This window comes from Leptodactylus fuscus, chromosome 6, assembly GCF_031893055.1.
Source record: "Leptodactylus fuscus isolate aLepFus1 chromosome 6, aLepFus1.hap2, whole genome shotgun sequence".
Taxonomy (NCBI): domain Eukaryota; kingdom Metazoa; phylum Chordata; class Amphibia; order Anura; family Leptodactylidae; genus Leptodactylus; species Leptodactylus fuscus.
In genome coordinates, this window is record NC_134270.1 from 44,526,270 (window position 1) to 44,544,556 (window position 18,287).

Consider the following 18,287-nt stretch of genomic DNA (forward strand, 5'->3'; position numbering starts at 1 on the left):
TCACATGTAATTGTTGAGGTCTGAACATTTAAAGGGATTCTACCATTAAAAACATTTTTTTTCCCTAACACATCAGAATAGCCTTAAGAAAGGCTATTCTTCTCCTACCTTTAGATGTCTTCTCCGCTTCGCCGTTCGGTTAAAATCCCGTTTCCGCTGGTATGCAAGTGAGTTCTCTCGCAGCACTGGGGCGGGCCCCAGCGCTCAAACAGCACTGGGGGTGTACCCAGTGCTGTGAGAGAACTCTCCAGTGCTGCCTCCATCTTCTTGTAAGCGGCCATTTTCTTGTGGCCGGCGGGCATGCGCAGACGGCTTTGCCCAAGGCCTAGAAGTTTGAAGCCAACCCCCGGAAGAAGACGCGTCAAGACTCCGTTCCTGAAGAAGATGGAGGCGGCGCTGGAGAGTTCTCTCGCAGCATTGGGGACTCCCCCAGTGCTGCAAGAAAACTCATTTGTATACTGGCAGAAACTGGGATTTTAACCGAACGGGAGCGGAGAAGACATCTAAAGGTAGGAGACGAAAGAGCCTTTCTTAAAGCTATTCCGACGTGTTAGGGAGAAAAAAAAGTTTTTAAAGGGGCTCTATCAGCAAAACCTAAATAAGAATGATCTACTTACGGAACGTGCACTGTGGGCGGGCATTCAGGGGTGTCTTCTTCTTCATCCACGCCTCCTCTTCCTCCGATGTCTTCGGGTCCCGTCCTCCTCCGGCGCTCGCTAACTGACATTGATTAAAAAAAAATGGCCTGGGCGCATGCGCAGTAGCCGTAGTGGAAGCCGCATGCTACTGCGCATGCGCCCAGGCCATTTTTTTTTTTTTTTTTATCAATGTCAGTTCGCGAGCGCCGGAGGAAGACAGGACCCGAGGACATCGCAGGAAGAGGAGGCGTGGATGAAGAAGACGGCGCACCCTGAATGCCCGCCCAGCGTGCACGATGCGTAAGTAGATCACATTCTTTTTTAGGGTTTTATTTTAAAACTGGGGGGTAGTTTAATATAACATTTACGAGGCTAGTCACGCATATGTGGGGCTCGATCAGCATGATTTTGCTGATAGAGCCCCTTTAATGGTAGAATCCCTTTAATGAAATGTGAGCACAATCGCTTCTTAATCTAATGTTTTATTTTATGAATTCTCTAACTTTCTGGGTGTCCTTTTTCTTATTATGATCAGATACGTCGAGCTCCTGAGGCATCTCTGGATACTCTGGAGCGTTCAACCAGCCCCCAGCCTCAAAAGCAGCAAAAAGCAGCCGCCTCTCCACAGCCAGACAAGGAGAGAAGTACAGAAAAGAAGAATAAGAAAGAGCGGCAAGTGGTACCAGAAAAACTACCAAAAGCAGCCTCTCCTAAACCAATCCCACAACATCGTTCTCCTTCTCCTCCTCCTCCTCCAGCTCCTACAACAGCCACAACTCTTCCGGGTGTGAATGTAAGTGGCTCTATAGTTAATATGTTGTCGTCTGTGTTTTGTTGCTACAGGGTTACTTGGGAAGTTGTCACTTGATAGCACTGGAATAAGTTTAAAGTGATACATTTGTGATGTGTTCAGCAGGACTTGGCTATCTGGGCACCTCTGCTTTACCATCAGGGACATGGATTTAAGGGTAAGAACATATGGTCAGATTTTCTGACTGGAGTTTTTGAAGCTAAAACCAATAGAAGATCATACAATGCAAAAAACTATAAGGCAGATCATTCTTATTTTTAAATCCACTCTTGGTTTTGTCTCCAAAAACTGCATCAGAGGCCTGATCATTGGCCCTCATTCTAGGGCTGGATTCACACTTAGTGCTGTTGCCACAATGCTGTTGCTAGATGTTTCAGCAAAGTCTGGAGTGAAGCATAAAAGCCATTCTATACAATGTGACAGATTAAGACTGGTATTTTGTATGACAGTCTTAATAAAGGCCACGATAGATGCAGGTGGTTAGGATCCATTATAACTCATTCCAGAAACCTGGCATCACTTGTGACGAAAATGGCATCCGCATTGTGCTTTTGTGGCATTTTTTGGTGTCTGCCTTATGCTCTGGTTATGACTTTTTTTTTTTTTTTTTCTGGCATCTTTCTTATCAAATTTGTTATAGGACTTGACAGAAACAAAAAATACATGTTATAAATATAAAAAGAATAAATGCCAGCAAAAACTGCTTAAGGCTAAAGCCCCAAAAAACGCTGCGGAAAAGAACAAAAACATATTCCGTAGCACTTTACAATTCAGAGGACACATGAACAGACAATATAACCCTTTGTTCACATCTGCGTTTGTATTCCGCATGGGGACCCCCCCGAATGGAATACCAAACGCAACTGCAAGTGGTGTGCAGTGAAAGCACACGGACCCTATAGACTATAATGGGGTTCATGTGCTTGCCGCCAGATCTCTGCATGAATCATGTGGACAGGAAAGTAGATTGTGAACTACTTTCCTGTCCGCATGACCCCTACGGAGATCTGGCAGCAAGCACATGTACCCCATTATAATCTAAGGGGTCCGTGTGCTTTCACTGCACCCCGCTTGCAGTTGCGTTCAGTATTCTGTTCGCGGGGGGAGGGGGGGTCCTGGATGGAAAACGAATGCAGATGTGAATGAGGCCTTAGATATTACAAAGAAATAAACATATCAAACAATAGGAGTGAGGGCCCAGCTCGTAAGAACTTGCACTCTATGAGGAGGTAGGGGGACACAAGTGGTCAGAGGGCTTGTTTGCTACAAAGGTCTGGCCACCTTAATAGAAAAGGTTATATAACTGAAGTTGTATGAGCCCTCACCAGCCGCTATCTATGAATATACAGATACTAAGTGCAAGGACTGTTCAGCTACATAGACCTGGCATCTGTCCTGTAAACGGATAGCTCTGTCCACTGTATGGTGACCCAGTGCCTTCATCGCAGCTCCTCTCTCACTGACTTCAATGGTACCTGAGCTGTAATGAAGGCTGCAAGAGAAAGGACACAGCTTTCTGTTTCTGGCCCCATATTGTGTACTGGACAGGTGCCCGAAACAGCTCTCTACGGGTGATCGGTCCGGGGGCCTGGTGTCATCCCCTATCAATCTTCTACCAGTGACCTGTCCTGATTTCCATAGGGTGATGTGCTGCCAGTAGCCTTGCATTTTCTGTCTATAAGATGTAAACGGCCAACAAATGGCTTGTTTGTCATCTGATCGCTGGCACCCTTAGTTATATCTGTAAACCAAGCTTTCCTACATACGCTTATTCGGCCTATTATCACCAGTGTACAAAGATATTTACCTGATCTCATCTACTGACCCCATCTATTGACCCCATCATGTCTATGAGCACTATTGAACATGATCTCCAAGTTTTTCACAGCTGGAACAATTCTTTTACAGCTTTGGCAAATATTTTATACGTAAAGAAATAAGAAATTGTTGTGGATTTCAGTATAAACTTCTGTTTTTATTGTAAGGTTGATGCTTTACCATATGATGAGCGACCTCTCCCAGCTCAGCGGAAGCAGAAAGATGATGCATTTACTTACCTGGAGCCAGAGGTCAATGACGATTTTGTTGGGGATACCGCCAGGAGCAGGATCACTGGGGAGCCAGAACCCCTGACTGAGAAAGCATTGAGAGAGGCCGGATTCGCCATTGAAGTCTTTGGTGAAGCTTTGGTAAGGAAGTCTGTAAAGGACTTCTACAAATGTGGAAAAATACCTATTGATGAGCAAGTGAAGCATGGAAGTCGCCTGTATTGTAAAAAAATGATATATTCTTGTTAATTCTTAGGTTGCAGGAGCTTATTCCAAGACTTGGTCATATAGAGAAGATGCCTTAGTTGCAGTGTATAAGAAGCTGTCGGACGTGCCTACAACAACCTCTAAAGACGAGTTAAAGAATATGTTGAGGGCAGCAGTGTTCCTTATTCGAAGAGCGATCAAAGACAAAGTGTCTTCCGTAAGTAATGCAAAATGTATATGGCTGATGTACCTGAAGGGGCATTCATGTCTCCAGGGTCGTATCTTAACTCATCTTAACTCATGACCTTCATTTTCTTCTAGTTCTTTGGATATTTCAGAATTGCCCTGGTTACGGCCATGCTTGCACAGATACGCCTTGTTTACTCGCTATAATTTTGTCTGGGTATTTGGAAGCATGCATTAAGAGAGCCAGATCCACACTGCTGCATTTCCCTTTGTTTGCTTGCTAGTACCTCTATTAGAAGGGATTATTTAACCCTGGAGTGTCGCCAAAACCACTTTTCAAAAGACCTTGGTAAACAGATGTGGCGGGGCAGTCGCCATGCTATGCCTAGTCCAGTCACCCAGTAGTAGGTTACACTGGGGCTCTGTGTTTGCACAGCTCTATGGTTACTCTGTCAGATGTGTCACATGCTCAGAAGGTATTTTCTAAGGGATTGTGGTTGTCAGGTTAAATGCCATCAACCACACATGGCTTGTTTTTGGGAATAGAAGGGTCGTCAGAAGCCTAAAATGGAAATGAAAATAATATCCCCCTGCCAAGATGGTTTTTGATACGCGCAACGAAAACTAAATAAAGCTAACACGGATTTCTTACAAGTAATGTAATAGATGAATTTTTACTATCCATATTTTAACATACATCATTTCAGCACTATCTCCAGCCTCGGCTCGTGTTTGCCAGCTGCAGAGATGAGGATTATACGTGTGGTCTATACGTCATTGTTTAATCAGAGGGCAATTAGGTGACTACAAGATGGTGTACGGCGCTGCCAGCAGCCTGTAGTCAGAGCGAGTGGGCAGCCACTGGAATTCTCATATTCCAGCAGCTCTTGGCTCAGGAGGAGCAGATAGATCTGGGACTGTTCAGAAACTGATGTATAAGCAGTTTGCTAATAGCTGAAATAAATTCTAGATTCAGGCTGGGTGTTTAGATGTGACATTGCCGCATGCTAGAACCCTGAACACATGGACACGGGCAGTGCCACCCTGTAGAAGCAATGAGGGTACCGGTGTAATGCTAAGAAGCATGATCCAACTTTATTTATCCCAGTTTTGCTGTGTTCAGTATATGTCCTATATATTATATTGTGGGCCACATTATGATTCTGTAGAATATCTGTGAAGAGTGTTCATAAGACCAAGCTGTCAGCAACAAAGTGCCATAAAGCGACACTGCTGCACTTGCTTTCCTGCAGTATTGTGCCCCCATAAGCCATGTGATTTGGCCATCTTGTTCTAACTGGATCTTTTCCAAGTATTTTACCACAGGGCGGGTTCACATCTGCGCCCGGTCTCCCCTTTGTGGGTTTCTGTCTTCTGAAGATGGAAACCCAGCAGTCACTGTCCACCCTTGAGCGTTTTGTGGTCTCCGCGGCGAAACCATTTATTTTTTTTTTTTTTTTTTAACCAGACACAAAGTCCTGCATATCCGACTTTCCGGTTTTGCCGTTGAGACTGCAAAACACTCACAGGTGAACACTTTGCAAACCCATTCAAATGACTGCACATTCAAGTGACTGCCGGTTTCCGTCTCTTGTCCAGTTTCTCGGGCAGTAGACGGAAACCTGAAAGCAGAGACTGGGCGCAAGTGTGAACCCGCCCTAAACTGTAAAGAAAATGGCGAGCACATAATAAAAGCGTCAGTGGTTTACTCCTTGGGGGCGTTCACACTACCGTCAGTGTCCGCTCCTGGTGTCCGTTCAAAATCTGGCACGGACATTAGGAGCGGACACTAGCTGTGTCCGTGACAACTGTCATTCATTTAAATGGCGATCGGGTGCGTTCTTTTGCACTCCGTGCCTGTCCTTAGCTGTCCGTTTGTAAAGATGTCCGACTTTTCAAGCGGACAGAAAAAACCTACATGTCGGGTTTTGCTGTCCGCTTGAAAAGTCGGACATCTTTACAAATGGACAGTTAAGGACAGGCACGGAGTGCAAAAGAACGCACCCGATCGCCATTTAAATGAATGAAAAATGTCACGGACACAGCTAGTGTCCGCTCCTAATGTCCGTGCCAGATTTTGAACAGACACTAGGAGCGGACACTGCCTGTTGGACACTGACGGTAGTGTGAACGTCCCCTTAATGATCAGGTTTTTAGGTGTAATCAATTTTTATTGAACTTTTGCAAAAGAAAAACAAAATACAACAAAAAGGGGACCTTATGCCCTCGCCATATCTACGAAGGCCTCAAAGAAACCAAGAAGTTGAACACCTGCTGGGGTGGCAGCCCTGGCAATGGCACCATTTTTTAAGGCATATATCATTTACCAACTCATTTTCTTGATTCTTTTGATAGGTCCTAATAGGAGTACTGCAGTGGCAGCCATGGGGGGCCATTGTTAGGATGTGGGGTGTGCTTTCTTACCCGGGATTGGTATTCTTACGTCCCAACTGTTAGTTACACCCAAGCTCAGAGATCAGACCATCTGATATTTTGATCTTGAGATGTTATTCCAGTTTCGATGCCATCCCCCTCCCCTTACCCCACTGGAGTTACATTGCAGCAATTTTTGTTAAATGAGTAATTTTTTTTTTAATAAATAAAACTGACATACATTAGATCCACAGGCTTACCCCTAGATTTACATCTGCTCTGACTAGTCCGTTCTTGTCTGTGGCATGACCAGAAAAACGGACAGCAATGGGTCTCTGAAATGAAACAAATTGATCCTGAGGGACCCCATTGACTGTATTATCTACTGATCTCAAAACCCTATTTTTGTCACCAGATTTCTAGATAGCAGGGCTTGAGAACTCCTCCATGGCATTACTGAGTTAGTGGGTGTCCTGGTATATCAAATTAAAGAAGTACCCCTGAATATTTTTCTAATGGTAGATCCAGAAGCCCCCATGTACTGATATACATGTGCGCCACTCATCCACCACAGTCTCCTCCAATAGAATTTGTGCTCGTGGGAGAAAATACTCCGTATGATATGTGAAACATAAGAATATCGGACCTTGAGCAGTAAATAAGACTTGCGGTAATATGTGTATATCCTTCACTTATGCTTGGAAAAGCCACAGTTCTATTTTCCATGCCAGTGCTGCCAAAGAGGCTTTAATGAGTCCGAATGACTAATTAAAATAATAAATTGTGAATCTGGGCATTGTGTTTTCATGTGGCTGCCATAGTGAAGCCATTGGAAGTGCTGCCTGACTGGATCCACAGCCCTCAGCGTCTCTTTAGAGACTCCCAAGCCTTGTCATACCCTCTGGATTAGACAAAGGCTTCTAAGATACCCTGTATTTGTCATTTCCTGCTCTTTTTTGGACTTAAGTTCTGTATGCAGGACCGTGACAATGGTTATATGAGTAATGTACGAGCTAGCGGAAAATAAACCACCCTCGGAGGGAGCCAGCGCCGGTTAGTAGAGATGATATCTTAATTGGTAACAGCTGCCTTTGGGAAGTGCTCCCACTTAATATACACCAGAAAGAGGATGAGCTGACCCTTTTCAGCTCCATAAAGAGCATTCTACCTTTTAATAACAAAATTTAGCGCTGATTTTTTTGCTTACTATATCTTCATACCATGTAGAGCTGCAAATCATCTGCTCAGTAAGATCTAGCCTTCTTCAGCCAGCGGCCACCACATAATATTTCACTAGTGTAGCTTCTTTGGGGGGATACTCAGATTGGATGTTTTCTCACTAGAGGGTACTTTGCCTGATAAATTGGAGAAATACTGATCTCCGTTGTAGACTATTGACATGTCTGTCTGAAATCAATGGACGAAAAAGTCCTGCACAAATGGCTTTTTCGTCTGCCTGCATGCTGCAGGGAAATGGGTCAAATTAAACAATTTCACCTAGTAAAAAGTCACATTACTTATGCTTCGAAAATATTGCAAATGATAGATAAAAAAAAGTTGCATTTCTAGGTGCAAAATCACTTGAACCCGACTCTGGCATTAACCATTAAAACGATTGCATTATACACTTGCTTTTTTGCATTTTTTTTTTTCTTTCCTGCTATAGTGTTTGTTTGTTTTTTTTTTTTTGTTAGGCTTGAATCTGCAATCGTTACGTTGCTTGTATTATAGACTGTAATACTACTGTATTGCAGTCTCTGGTAAAATCCTTGTATTACTATTGAGACTGACCACTGGCCTACTTCAATTGCTACAGCAGGCCTTGGGACCCTTTAGAGGGCTAAGCAACCAAATTGGTCCCGCAGTTGTTGCTGGATGTAATTAACAGAATCCCTTAGGTGCTGCGGTTACATCTGACCACAGCATCTGAGGGGTTAAGTCACTCTGATCACTGCTGCCAGGACTGCAATGTGAACAAGCGGTTGGAAGACTCCAAATTAGCAAAAAGTGTTCTCTGATCTTTATATGGTTAAGTGTAGGCACCTTCTTCCTGGACCTTCTCCAGGACCTTCTCTGATTATAGGCTCCACATCCAGTTCCCAGGACCATGGGGCATTTCTGAAGGTGAGCAGTCAGCTGCTGTGTATATATGTATAATAACGCTTCTTCAGACCAATGGGGCATGGCTTTCAACTGTGTGACATAATTGTAAGAATTTGTAAAGTTTTCCAGGTTGTGGACTATATACAATCTGAAACTGATCAAATAACTTACTGTTACTCACTGTAATTTACCTTGCTTCCTCATTGCTCCCGGGGAGACACCCCTCTATTTTAAAAACTCTAGAAATTTCGGATTGCAATATCCTATATGTTGTACATCCTGCTGACCGTTGCAGAAAAGCCCTTATTTTGCCACTAATGGCTACATACCCATCCTATGGCCCATCTGCCTACCTTGTGGTCCCTACTCTTCAATGTTCTGCCCCTACCCCCTTATCTGTTGGGCTTGTGATGCTAGAGAATAGATCTAGGGGTTCGGAATGGCAAGGCCACCCGTCTTTCAACCTTGTGTCATTCTGGAAACACAACGTTAAAGAGTTGATGGTTCCTGTTCACTTCTTTATGTGGAAACTATTATTTAGACACTTGGATGTGATGATTTGTTGAATTCTTCCCAGTTCCCCTGGGTTACATCACTTAAACTACCACAGTAATTCAGGGCATTATGTTTAGCGTCGCTTCCAGAACTGGCGCCTCTTCCTGGCATGTCTGAATGTAACAAGGTACAGTTAAGCCTATTTCTACTGCTACGACTTGTGACTGGGTTCATATAGCTGAATGTCTATACACTGTGATTAAACGCCGCAACACTAGTATGCCATTAAAGGAACACTGGGCAAAACTGAGCTGAAAGGGCAGCTCATTTCAGTAAACATAGGTTTTAATGGATTTTTGGGACAAGGGGGTAATTTTTGATAGTATTGACCTATTTTCAGAATAGATCACCAGTATCAGATCGGTGGTAGTCTGACCCCCAATTATCAGCACTTAGCCTGAAGTAGAAGGCTTCATTCCTGCAGCTCTGCTGCTATTTAGGTAAAGAGACTGCTATACGTTGGATGGACACGTCTGCTTTTAAGATCCATCCTTTTGTATACATTTCATTGAAGGAGGCTGCATGGAACTGCTGATCAGTTTGGGTTCTGGTGTCAGACACCCATTATCTGATAGTGATGACCTGACTGGAGAGTAAACTCTGCTAGTGTCAGTGCTGTGTTAGTAGTGTCCATGATGGGGTTCCTCAGCCCAACATAACAGTAGATGGAATATACTGTACACACTGTTGTAGCTTGAAAATTAAGAATCCATTTTATTAGACAAGATGTGATCTTCACAAGCAGTAGACGTGCTAAGCGGTGTATATATAATGGTACGTCACTTTAGAGCAGTATCTAGACAGTGGCTACTGTAATCTCAGGCAGCTCCCTCAGCCTCATAGAAGTACATGGGGCACCAGTCACACAAGTGCACTTGTCGCTCCATTCACAAGGAGTGCTTTGGTGAACTTTAGGCCCTCAGTCTTCCTGGTGATCGGAGCCTCCAGTGATCAGACACTTCTCCCCTGTCCCGTGGAACATAATAGGACCACCTCTTTAAGCTATAAAGAAAATAGCATAGAGGGGTCAGGATCGCCATGTAGGAAGTGACAGCTGCTATTCATATACACAACTCTGTTTCCTTCTTCATGTATTAGGCTGCTTTCTCCTTCACTTACACTCTTATCTGTATATGTGTGTCCAGACTCGCACACAGAAGCCTATGAAGGGGGGAGTCTTCTGGGCTAGTAAATAATTTAATGCTTTGCAGTGTTAGAGCATTAGGTGGACTTTTGATCCTTAGTCAAAATAGCTATTTTACTTGCTCAGTGTAGTAGAACCTTGTAGCTAGCTGTAGTATATTTGTTTTCTTGCAGCCTCGTCCTCCCCTCTCCATAGACTTCTATTTTAGAAGTCATCCCAGTGATCAAGGGATAATACATAATTTTTCTTTAATAAGCTATATTAAAAAATTTCGCATTCACTCATGAAAATTTGTTCTATAATTTGAGATGCGCTTACAGATTGGGCACAGTTGATAACCTAGTTCAATGTTTATTCCTGATCCGTAAGATGTCATGGAGCTGCACTCTCCATCGTGGCTCACAGGACTGGTGCATATGGATGTTTATATTCACGCTTCTGTACAGAGAGTGAATGGCCGAATGTGACATCCATATGATCACTATAAACTCACACGTCTTTACATAAAAATGTCTTTGATCTCTGCTCAGGGATCACCACGAGTCAGACAATAAATTACAAGGGTCAGCAATTTTCAGAAAACCCTTCAAGTCTTCTTCAGGAAAATGCAGGCCTGCAACCTGCTGCAGAAAGATTTCGTCTCATGTCACAGAAACGTATTCTACGGCCTTGTATTGTCATGCACTGAGCGTGTTTTATTCTTTCCATCAGGTTTTCCAGGCCTCGCTCAGACTGCTGAAAATGATTATCACCCATTATATTCCCAAACATAAACTGGGCAAAGGGGAAACTGCACACTGCGTGGAGAAAACGCTGCCAGACCTGCTGTCCAGAACAGGCGATACTGCCAATAGATACAGGGTGATGGCGTCCAACTTCATTCAGGTATTGGAAGAACAAACCTAACTAATCTGAATATGTCTGACCAAATCTATGTGATTGCAAACTGAGCTCTGTAGTGGATGGGAAATAATATTCTACCATGTAGGTGCACACTCGTATTTGTGACTTCTATCATATACATTCTGTGTGGAGGTTAAGGCCACATGCCAAAGCTGTAAGGACTATGATCTCGATTAGCTGCGGCCTCTTCACTACTACCAAGCACAGCGCCATCATTTGTATAGTGGCCGTGACTGGCAGTCTCTGAAGAGGCATCAGTGAGATAATGGAAGGATATGCCGTCAAAGTTCAACTGTAGACCAGTCTCTATAAAAACTGTGCCACATGGTTTGCTGGATCTATTCTGTTTTTTTATGGCATCCATACCGATTCCAGAGAAGACCAAACCGAAAGTGAAGAAGCATTTATGGGGGGGTACATAGTGTTAAGTCGTTCTTTAGGACTATGGTCCAACCTTTTTTGCAACAGAGACCAGCTTCAAGCAAGACCATTTTTCCACGACAGGGTGGGGTGGTGAAGGGGCGGGGCTTTGGGCATATGGGGGCAGGGTTATGGAGGGGGTTGGATTTTAGTGCATGCTTATCATTTAATTATGAACTTTATAATGTGAATGTGACTTAACTCGCCTTAGGTTCAGAATGATTAGGAGCACCGGGCTTGTTTTACCTGTATTTGCTTTTTTTCCTTCACTTTTTTAATCAGCAAATTGGCTGCTGGGCTTCAACACAGATAGAGATGTCACATGGGTAGGACAGTTGACATTACATATCTAGCTACCTACTAACTAGAATCCAGAGCTCCTCCAACTCACAGGACATACAGCTATCAGGAGGGGGAAGAGGGCTGGACACATGATCTTGTCCCTGCTCCTGTCTGATCAAATTCTACAAGTAGGGTAGCAGCAGTGTACAGCACTACTAATTAGTAGAGATGAGCGAGTACTGTTTGGATCAGCCGATCCGAACAGCACGCTCCATTGAAATGAATGGATGCACCTGGTACTTCCGCTTTGACGGCGGCCGGCCGCTTAACCCCCCACGTGCCGGCTACGTCCATTCATTTCTATGCGAGCGTGCTGTTCGGATCAGCTGATCCGAACAGTACTCGCTCATCTCTACTAATTGGCAGTGCTACACACCAAACAGCGCTGTAGACCGGGGGTTGCTGGCAGGACCTCGGTGTACATTGCTGTAGACCAGGTCCCCACAGGAGCCACGACACTGTGGCCTGATCGCCGATCCACCCCATCACTCCCCACATAATGTGCTGTGCTGGAAGCTGCATCTATTGAGGCCAGCCTGCCACCCTACGGACCGGCAAGAAACCCCCAACAGTCCGGTCCTGGTCCACGGACCGTTGGTCAGGGACTCCTGCTTTAGGAGATGATTGGTTGTATTCTGTTTAGCCATTTCTATCCACTACATAGGCAAACGAGTATTCACACCAGGTGCACACATCAAATGTAAGTGCCAAAAGAGAGTATTTTCAATTATACCTATTCAGAAACCACCGGCGTTTCCGTAAGTATAATTGACATGCTGTGATTTACAAAAAACAGGACAGTTTTTTAAATTGTAGTTTTTCCGCTGTGGATATTTATTTGCAATGTGTGGATTAGCCAGAATCCCATCCACTGTGCAGGTGCTGTAAATCGCAGCGCTTCTACCGCGGCAAAATCAATGCGTTACTACATGAGGCCCTGGCCTAAGGAAAGTTTTGGCCACTGATGGGCAGCAGATATGTCTGGGGACACCGGCAGCTTCAAAGTGTTACAAAGCTCTTTACAAGATCCTCCACAGGCTGGCAATTGTCATAAATCTGTAGTTCAGCCATCACTAACCAAAATTCACAAAGAGAAATGTTTGCAGTTTGCGCAGAAATTCATGAAGACTAAACCGTTTCAGTCACCAATAAATGCCTGTTACACTGCATGGTCCTGACCGATGGAGTTCTGGATGGCTGGTGAAAGGCCAACCTATACCTACTAGACTTCAGTGTTGGCAAGGAGGTGGAGGAGTGATGTTTTGGCCTGGATTATTGGGAAGTGAGCTGATGGGCCCCTTTTAGGGTTCCTAATGTGTCAAAATGAACTGTAAATGATATGTAGCATGGTATAAAAGAAAAAGTGCCTTTTGAATGAAATCTTTTTCATGCAAGGCTACACGCCATGCCATGATGCAGAAAAGAAAACATAGACTCCTTGGCTGCTATGGGCGTAAAAGGAGGTAAAATCATAGCTTAGCTGCCATCCTCTCCAGCCCTCAATCCTATTGAGAACCTGTCGACATCCTCAAAAGGAAGACCTATAAGAGTGGCTGTCAGTATTCCTCTAAACAGCAGCTCTGGGCGGCAATGCTGGTGTCATCAAATGGTACATGGACTTACAAACTCAGAGAGTTGTTAAAGAGATCCTGTCATTAAAATGACATTTTTTGTCACTAACACGTATTCTTCTACCTTTAGATGTCTTCTCTGCCCCACCGTTCAGTAGAAATCCCGGTTTTCGTCTGTATGCAAATCAGCTCTCTTGCAGCACTGGGGGTGGTCCCAAGCGCTCAAACTGCACTGGGGGCAGTCCCCAATGCTGTGAGAGAACTCTCCAGCTCCGTCACAATCTTCTTCTGAAACACCCTCACCCTGTGTTTTCTTCCGTCCTTGGTTTCAATCTTCTAGGCCTCGGGCAGAGCCAACTGCGCATGCCCACAGACCACATGAAAATGGCCGCTTACACAGCTTACTGTATAAGCGGCCATTTTTCTTGTGGCCGCAGGCATTCGCAATCGGCTCTGCCTGACCATGTAAATGGTCCAACCTTATAATAGTTCTCCTTTTTCTATATAATAATTCTTCTCTTATAATAACGCTCCTTTATGTAAAACAGTTCCTCTATTATAAATCTAGCCCCTTCATATGTCTCCCCCTTATTTATTATTGTTCCCCTTTATAATAGCCCACTTATATTTAATAGCCCCCCTTATATATAATAATTTATCTCTTCTAATAGTGCCCCTTATGTATAATAATTTCTCCATTCTAAATACTAGCCCTCTTATATTTAATAATTACCCTCTCTATAAATATTAGGCCCCCTATAAATAATAGTTTGCCCCCTTAGCAGGCAATCCCTTTCGCTTACCAGAAAACAATAAATCTTTTACTGCTCTGGGCGGGTTCACATCTGCGCCTGGTCTACGCTTTCACGTTTCCGTCTTCTGCCGATAGGAGACAGAAACCCGGCAATCAGTGTTCGCCCGTGAGCGTTTTGTGGTCTCCGTGGCAAAACCGTCCTGCATGTCTGACTTTGTGTCCGGTTAAAGAAAACTGTTTCGCCACGGAGACCAGAAGACGCTCACGGGGGGACACTTTGCAAACCCATTCAAATGAAAAGTGACTGCCGATTACCGTCTCCTGTCCAGTTTCTCGGGCACAAGACGGAAATCTGAAAGTGGAGACCGGGCGCAGTTGTGAACCCGCCCTCTCCCTTGATGAGCGGCGCTCCCGGAGATTCTCCCTGTAGTAGTGGCACAGGTAGCACAATGCAGTGACGTCATCACGCCATCTACACCACAACGTCCACCGATACAGATGTGCAGCTCTTCGGATCGGGAGCATCATGCTAAAAGCCTAATGCTTCCGATCCCGGGGGCCCCTTTGGGGACGGGGGCCCTGGGCAACTGCAAAGTTTGCCCCCACTTACCCCCCCCCCCCAACACTGGCTCTGAGAGGAATGGTGTCCCGGTTCCTAAAACCATTGGAAATATGTGTTTTCCAGTAATCTTAGGCGACCCCTGTGAAAGCATCGCTCAGATGACCCACAGGTTGAGAATCACTAGTCTGTGGGGTCCGTGTAACCTCTTTTTTTAAGCGGATTAGTTTTCCGTTTGGTGGGGTCCCCAAACAGAATCCCGATTCAGGTGTGAACCTTGCGTCCGCTAAATAAAAGCAAACGTCCTGCTCTGATCTTACTGCGGATGGCGTATACATGTGCATTATTATGCCGTAACTGCTCACCAATGTGAAAGTGCTGTAGCTGAATAGAAAGCTACAGAAGGGGGTTTCTTTTTGTAAAGTAAAATGGTTATGAGCCTTCTAAATACTCTCCGACAGGAGATTGTATAATGGATCTGCATTGATAGATAAGCGCATATAATAATACTTGATGAAAGCCACAATGTAAATATCAATAGTAAAAAAAAAATCCAAATCCCTTGAGTGTGTAGTGTGAACAATAAATGTCTTGTTCTCCCCAAGCCTAATGGACTCTGCTATATTCCAGCTCCTCTCAGCCAGGGAAACAGTAACACTCTGTATTAACTCCCTGCCTTTAGGGACTTGTGCCGTTATTTACCACCGCGCGCTCCCAGCCTGGAAAATAAAACACACGTTTCCTCTCGAAGTAGACGTGTCTACAGAGTTAACAGCCTTCTTGTGAAAGCCATAGCCCCCTCGCTCATCTCCCCGGTGGTACATGATTATTTCATGGGCAGATTTTGGCTCCGGCTCAAGGGATTCGTAATCGTAGACTTGAAAGTCATTACAGACGCACTTTTGTGCTGGTCAGACGTGACATACTGATGTGAATAGGCGCAGAAGAAAATCTAGCAAAGTCTTTAAGCAAGACGTTTAATCTTAAGTTCAAAGTCTATTTCCTAATTGGTTTAGTTCGTGTTACAGCGCCACAATGCCAACACTGCGAGGAAACGTTCACATGAAGTAGTGGCAGCAGATAGCAGATCACACTGCCATATGGACTGCAAAAGTGTATTTTAAGGTGTTGTCTCATCATAGACATTGCTGGTATTGGACATGCCACCAATAGGAAGACTTGTGTGACTCTGCAACTGCTAACACCATCATTATTATTAGTAGTAGTATTATTTGTGATTATTGTATAGCACTATTAATTCCCTGGTGCTGTACATTATTATATTAATGCCATGGGGTTGTATATTATTATATTAATTCCATGGTGCTGTACATTACTATATTAATGCTATGGTGTACTACATTTGGGGGTTTACATACGTACACAAAATATACAAAATCAATATAATACTAACAGTGACCGTCTGGCCCAGTGGGGTAGAGGGCCCTGCCCACAAGGACTTAGTCTATGAGGGAAGAGGGGTAGAGACAGAAGGTGAGGGGAGACTGTTCAGATGGTGGTGTGGTGACAGTAGTGTTATTGGAGGTTGTAGGCCTTCCTGAATAGGTGAGTCTTCAGGGCCTTCTTGAAGCCTGTGATTGTGGGGATCAGTCTTATGTGTCGTGGTAAGGAGTTCCAGAGTATGGGGGATGCACAGGAGAAATCTTGGAGACGGTTGTCTGAGGAGCGGATGAGGGCAGAGCGGAGTAGGAGGTCATTGGAGGATCTGAGGTTACGTGTGGGCAGGTAGCGGGAGATTAGGTCAGAGATATATGGAGGGGCCAGGTTGTGGATGGCTTTGTATGTCAGTGTTAGTAACTTGAACTCTATTCTCTGGTTAACAGGTAACCAGTGAAGGGTTTGGCAGAGGGGAGCGGCCGATGAAGAGCAGGGGGGAGAGGTGTATTAAGCGAGCAGCAAAGTTTAAGGTGGACTTCAAGAGTATTCACTGAGAGGCCACGGAGAAGGGTGTTCCAGTAATCTAAGCTGGAGATTATGAGGACGTGTATTAGTATTTTTGTAGTTTCAAGGGTGAGAAAGGAACGTACTCGATGGATGTTCTTGAGTTGGAGGCGACAGGAGGTGTTGAGAGTTTGGATGTGTGACTTCAAGGATAGGTCAGAGTCCAAGATTATCGTAAGGCAACGGACCCATGAGACAGGGGTAAGCGTGGTTCAATTAACTTTGATAGATGGGTGAGGTAGAGGGACCGTACAGAGTGGGGCGAAGATGATGAACTCATTCTTCTGCATGTTGAGTTTGAGAAAGTGGGAGGAGAGAAAGGAGGCTTTGGCTACATACAGCTTGCTGATAGGTTATACTAGCAATATCCTATCAACATGACATCAGTTTCCATGGCGATGACAAAAAAGTTCGTCGTGGGCTCCCGTTCCTTGGGTACCACATGTCTCTACTTCCTGGTGCTTTTTGACACAGGTAGTGATCGCTGGGCACGGCAGTGACACGCCTCAGCAAGTACTTGGCCGAGCAGTGATTTCCTGCGGTTCGAGAAGGTACCAAGAGGTAGCGGCAGGCAGGGACCCGGGAGCTGCTGGAACATGAGCAGCAGGTGGTTAAGTGAATTTATTTTATTTTAACCCACTCTGAGCATTTTGGCAAAAATGTTTACCCTCTCGACAACCCATGTAGTTTTTGCCAGTAAGCGTACAGTTTTCCTACAGCACCACCACAGGGGAAATGAAGCATTACACACTGACTATTTAAATCAATGGATTGCCTGTACAATGAAGGACATGACCGGTCCTCCAGAGTGAAAGACACGTTTATAACTACTCTCCAGTCTGACCCAGAAAGGAGGGTTAATATTATTATTATATCCCAACTGGAGGACCCCTTTAATGTACATTGCTGCTCATTCTGTATTTATCTTCACAAATTCTCCAGGGCTTTTCCTCCAACATTTTAAGGAGCGGATGCTCGTCTTCCAGATGTGACGCGGTCCTCAGTGGTCGGCTGCATATTGGTCCCATTACCGCTGGAGGAATATTTTTCTGGTTGCTATAATAGTATCAGAAGCCAGGAAGTTATGATTTGTGTCCTGGAAAATCAACTTCAGCAGCTTTACTGTTTTTCATGGCTCTGTATATACAAAAGCCTGTATAAGTTTTTGATGAACTCAATACATTGCGGGGGCGTACTCACTTATAATTTATATTCCATATTAATATATATATATTCGTCTTGCAGGAGATGGCACTATTCAAGGAAGTAAAGCCCCTGCAGATCATTCCAGGTCATTTGGTTCAACCATTGAAGGGAACGCTACCCTCAAGACTGGCTCTAAGCCAAGTGGAGCTTGTGGAAATCCTACTGAAGGAAATGGGAACCGACACTTCTGGATTCACAGTTGACAATGTCATGAAGGTAAATGTCGGCAGGGATGCACTAAATGCCTTGGAACGCAATGTACGTTTTCCATAACCCCTTAAGGATTTCTTTTTTTTTTTTTTAAATATATATATACACCTATATAAGGGTTTTGTCTCTATAATAATATCAGGCTACACTTCTTTGATATCTTCTATAAACCGGAGGCGATTCGTCGCCTTTCCGCCGCAGCAAAAATTCCTGTGTTTTACAGTACCTGCAAAGTGACAAAGTGAATGGGTTTCTGGGTAATCTGTCAGAAATCACCAGACAAATGCTCTAAGCC

At 44.4% G+C, this 18,287-nt stretch overlaps 1 protein-coding gene across 1 annotated transcript in view; it reads left to right on the forward strand.

Moving 5' to 3' along the window:
* Positions 1–18,287, forward strand: part of CEP104 (centrosomal protein 104) — an 89,366-nt gene that overhangs the window by 26,667 nt on the left and 44,412 nt on the right. The window contains exons 9-13 of the mRNA XM_075279833.1: positions 1,174–1,431; positions 3,435–3,638; positions 3,754–3,921; positions 10,777–10,950; positions 17,822–17,998. Of these exons, the coding sequence (XP_075135934.1) occupies positions 1,174–1,431; positions 3,435–3,638; positions 3,754–3,921; positions 10,777–10,950; positions 17,822–17,998 (981 nt within the window). The remainder of the gene's footprint in view (positions 1–1,173; positions 1,432–3,434; positions 3,639–3,753; positions 3,922–10,776; positions 10,951–17,821; positions 17,999–18,287) is intronic.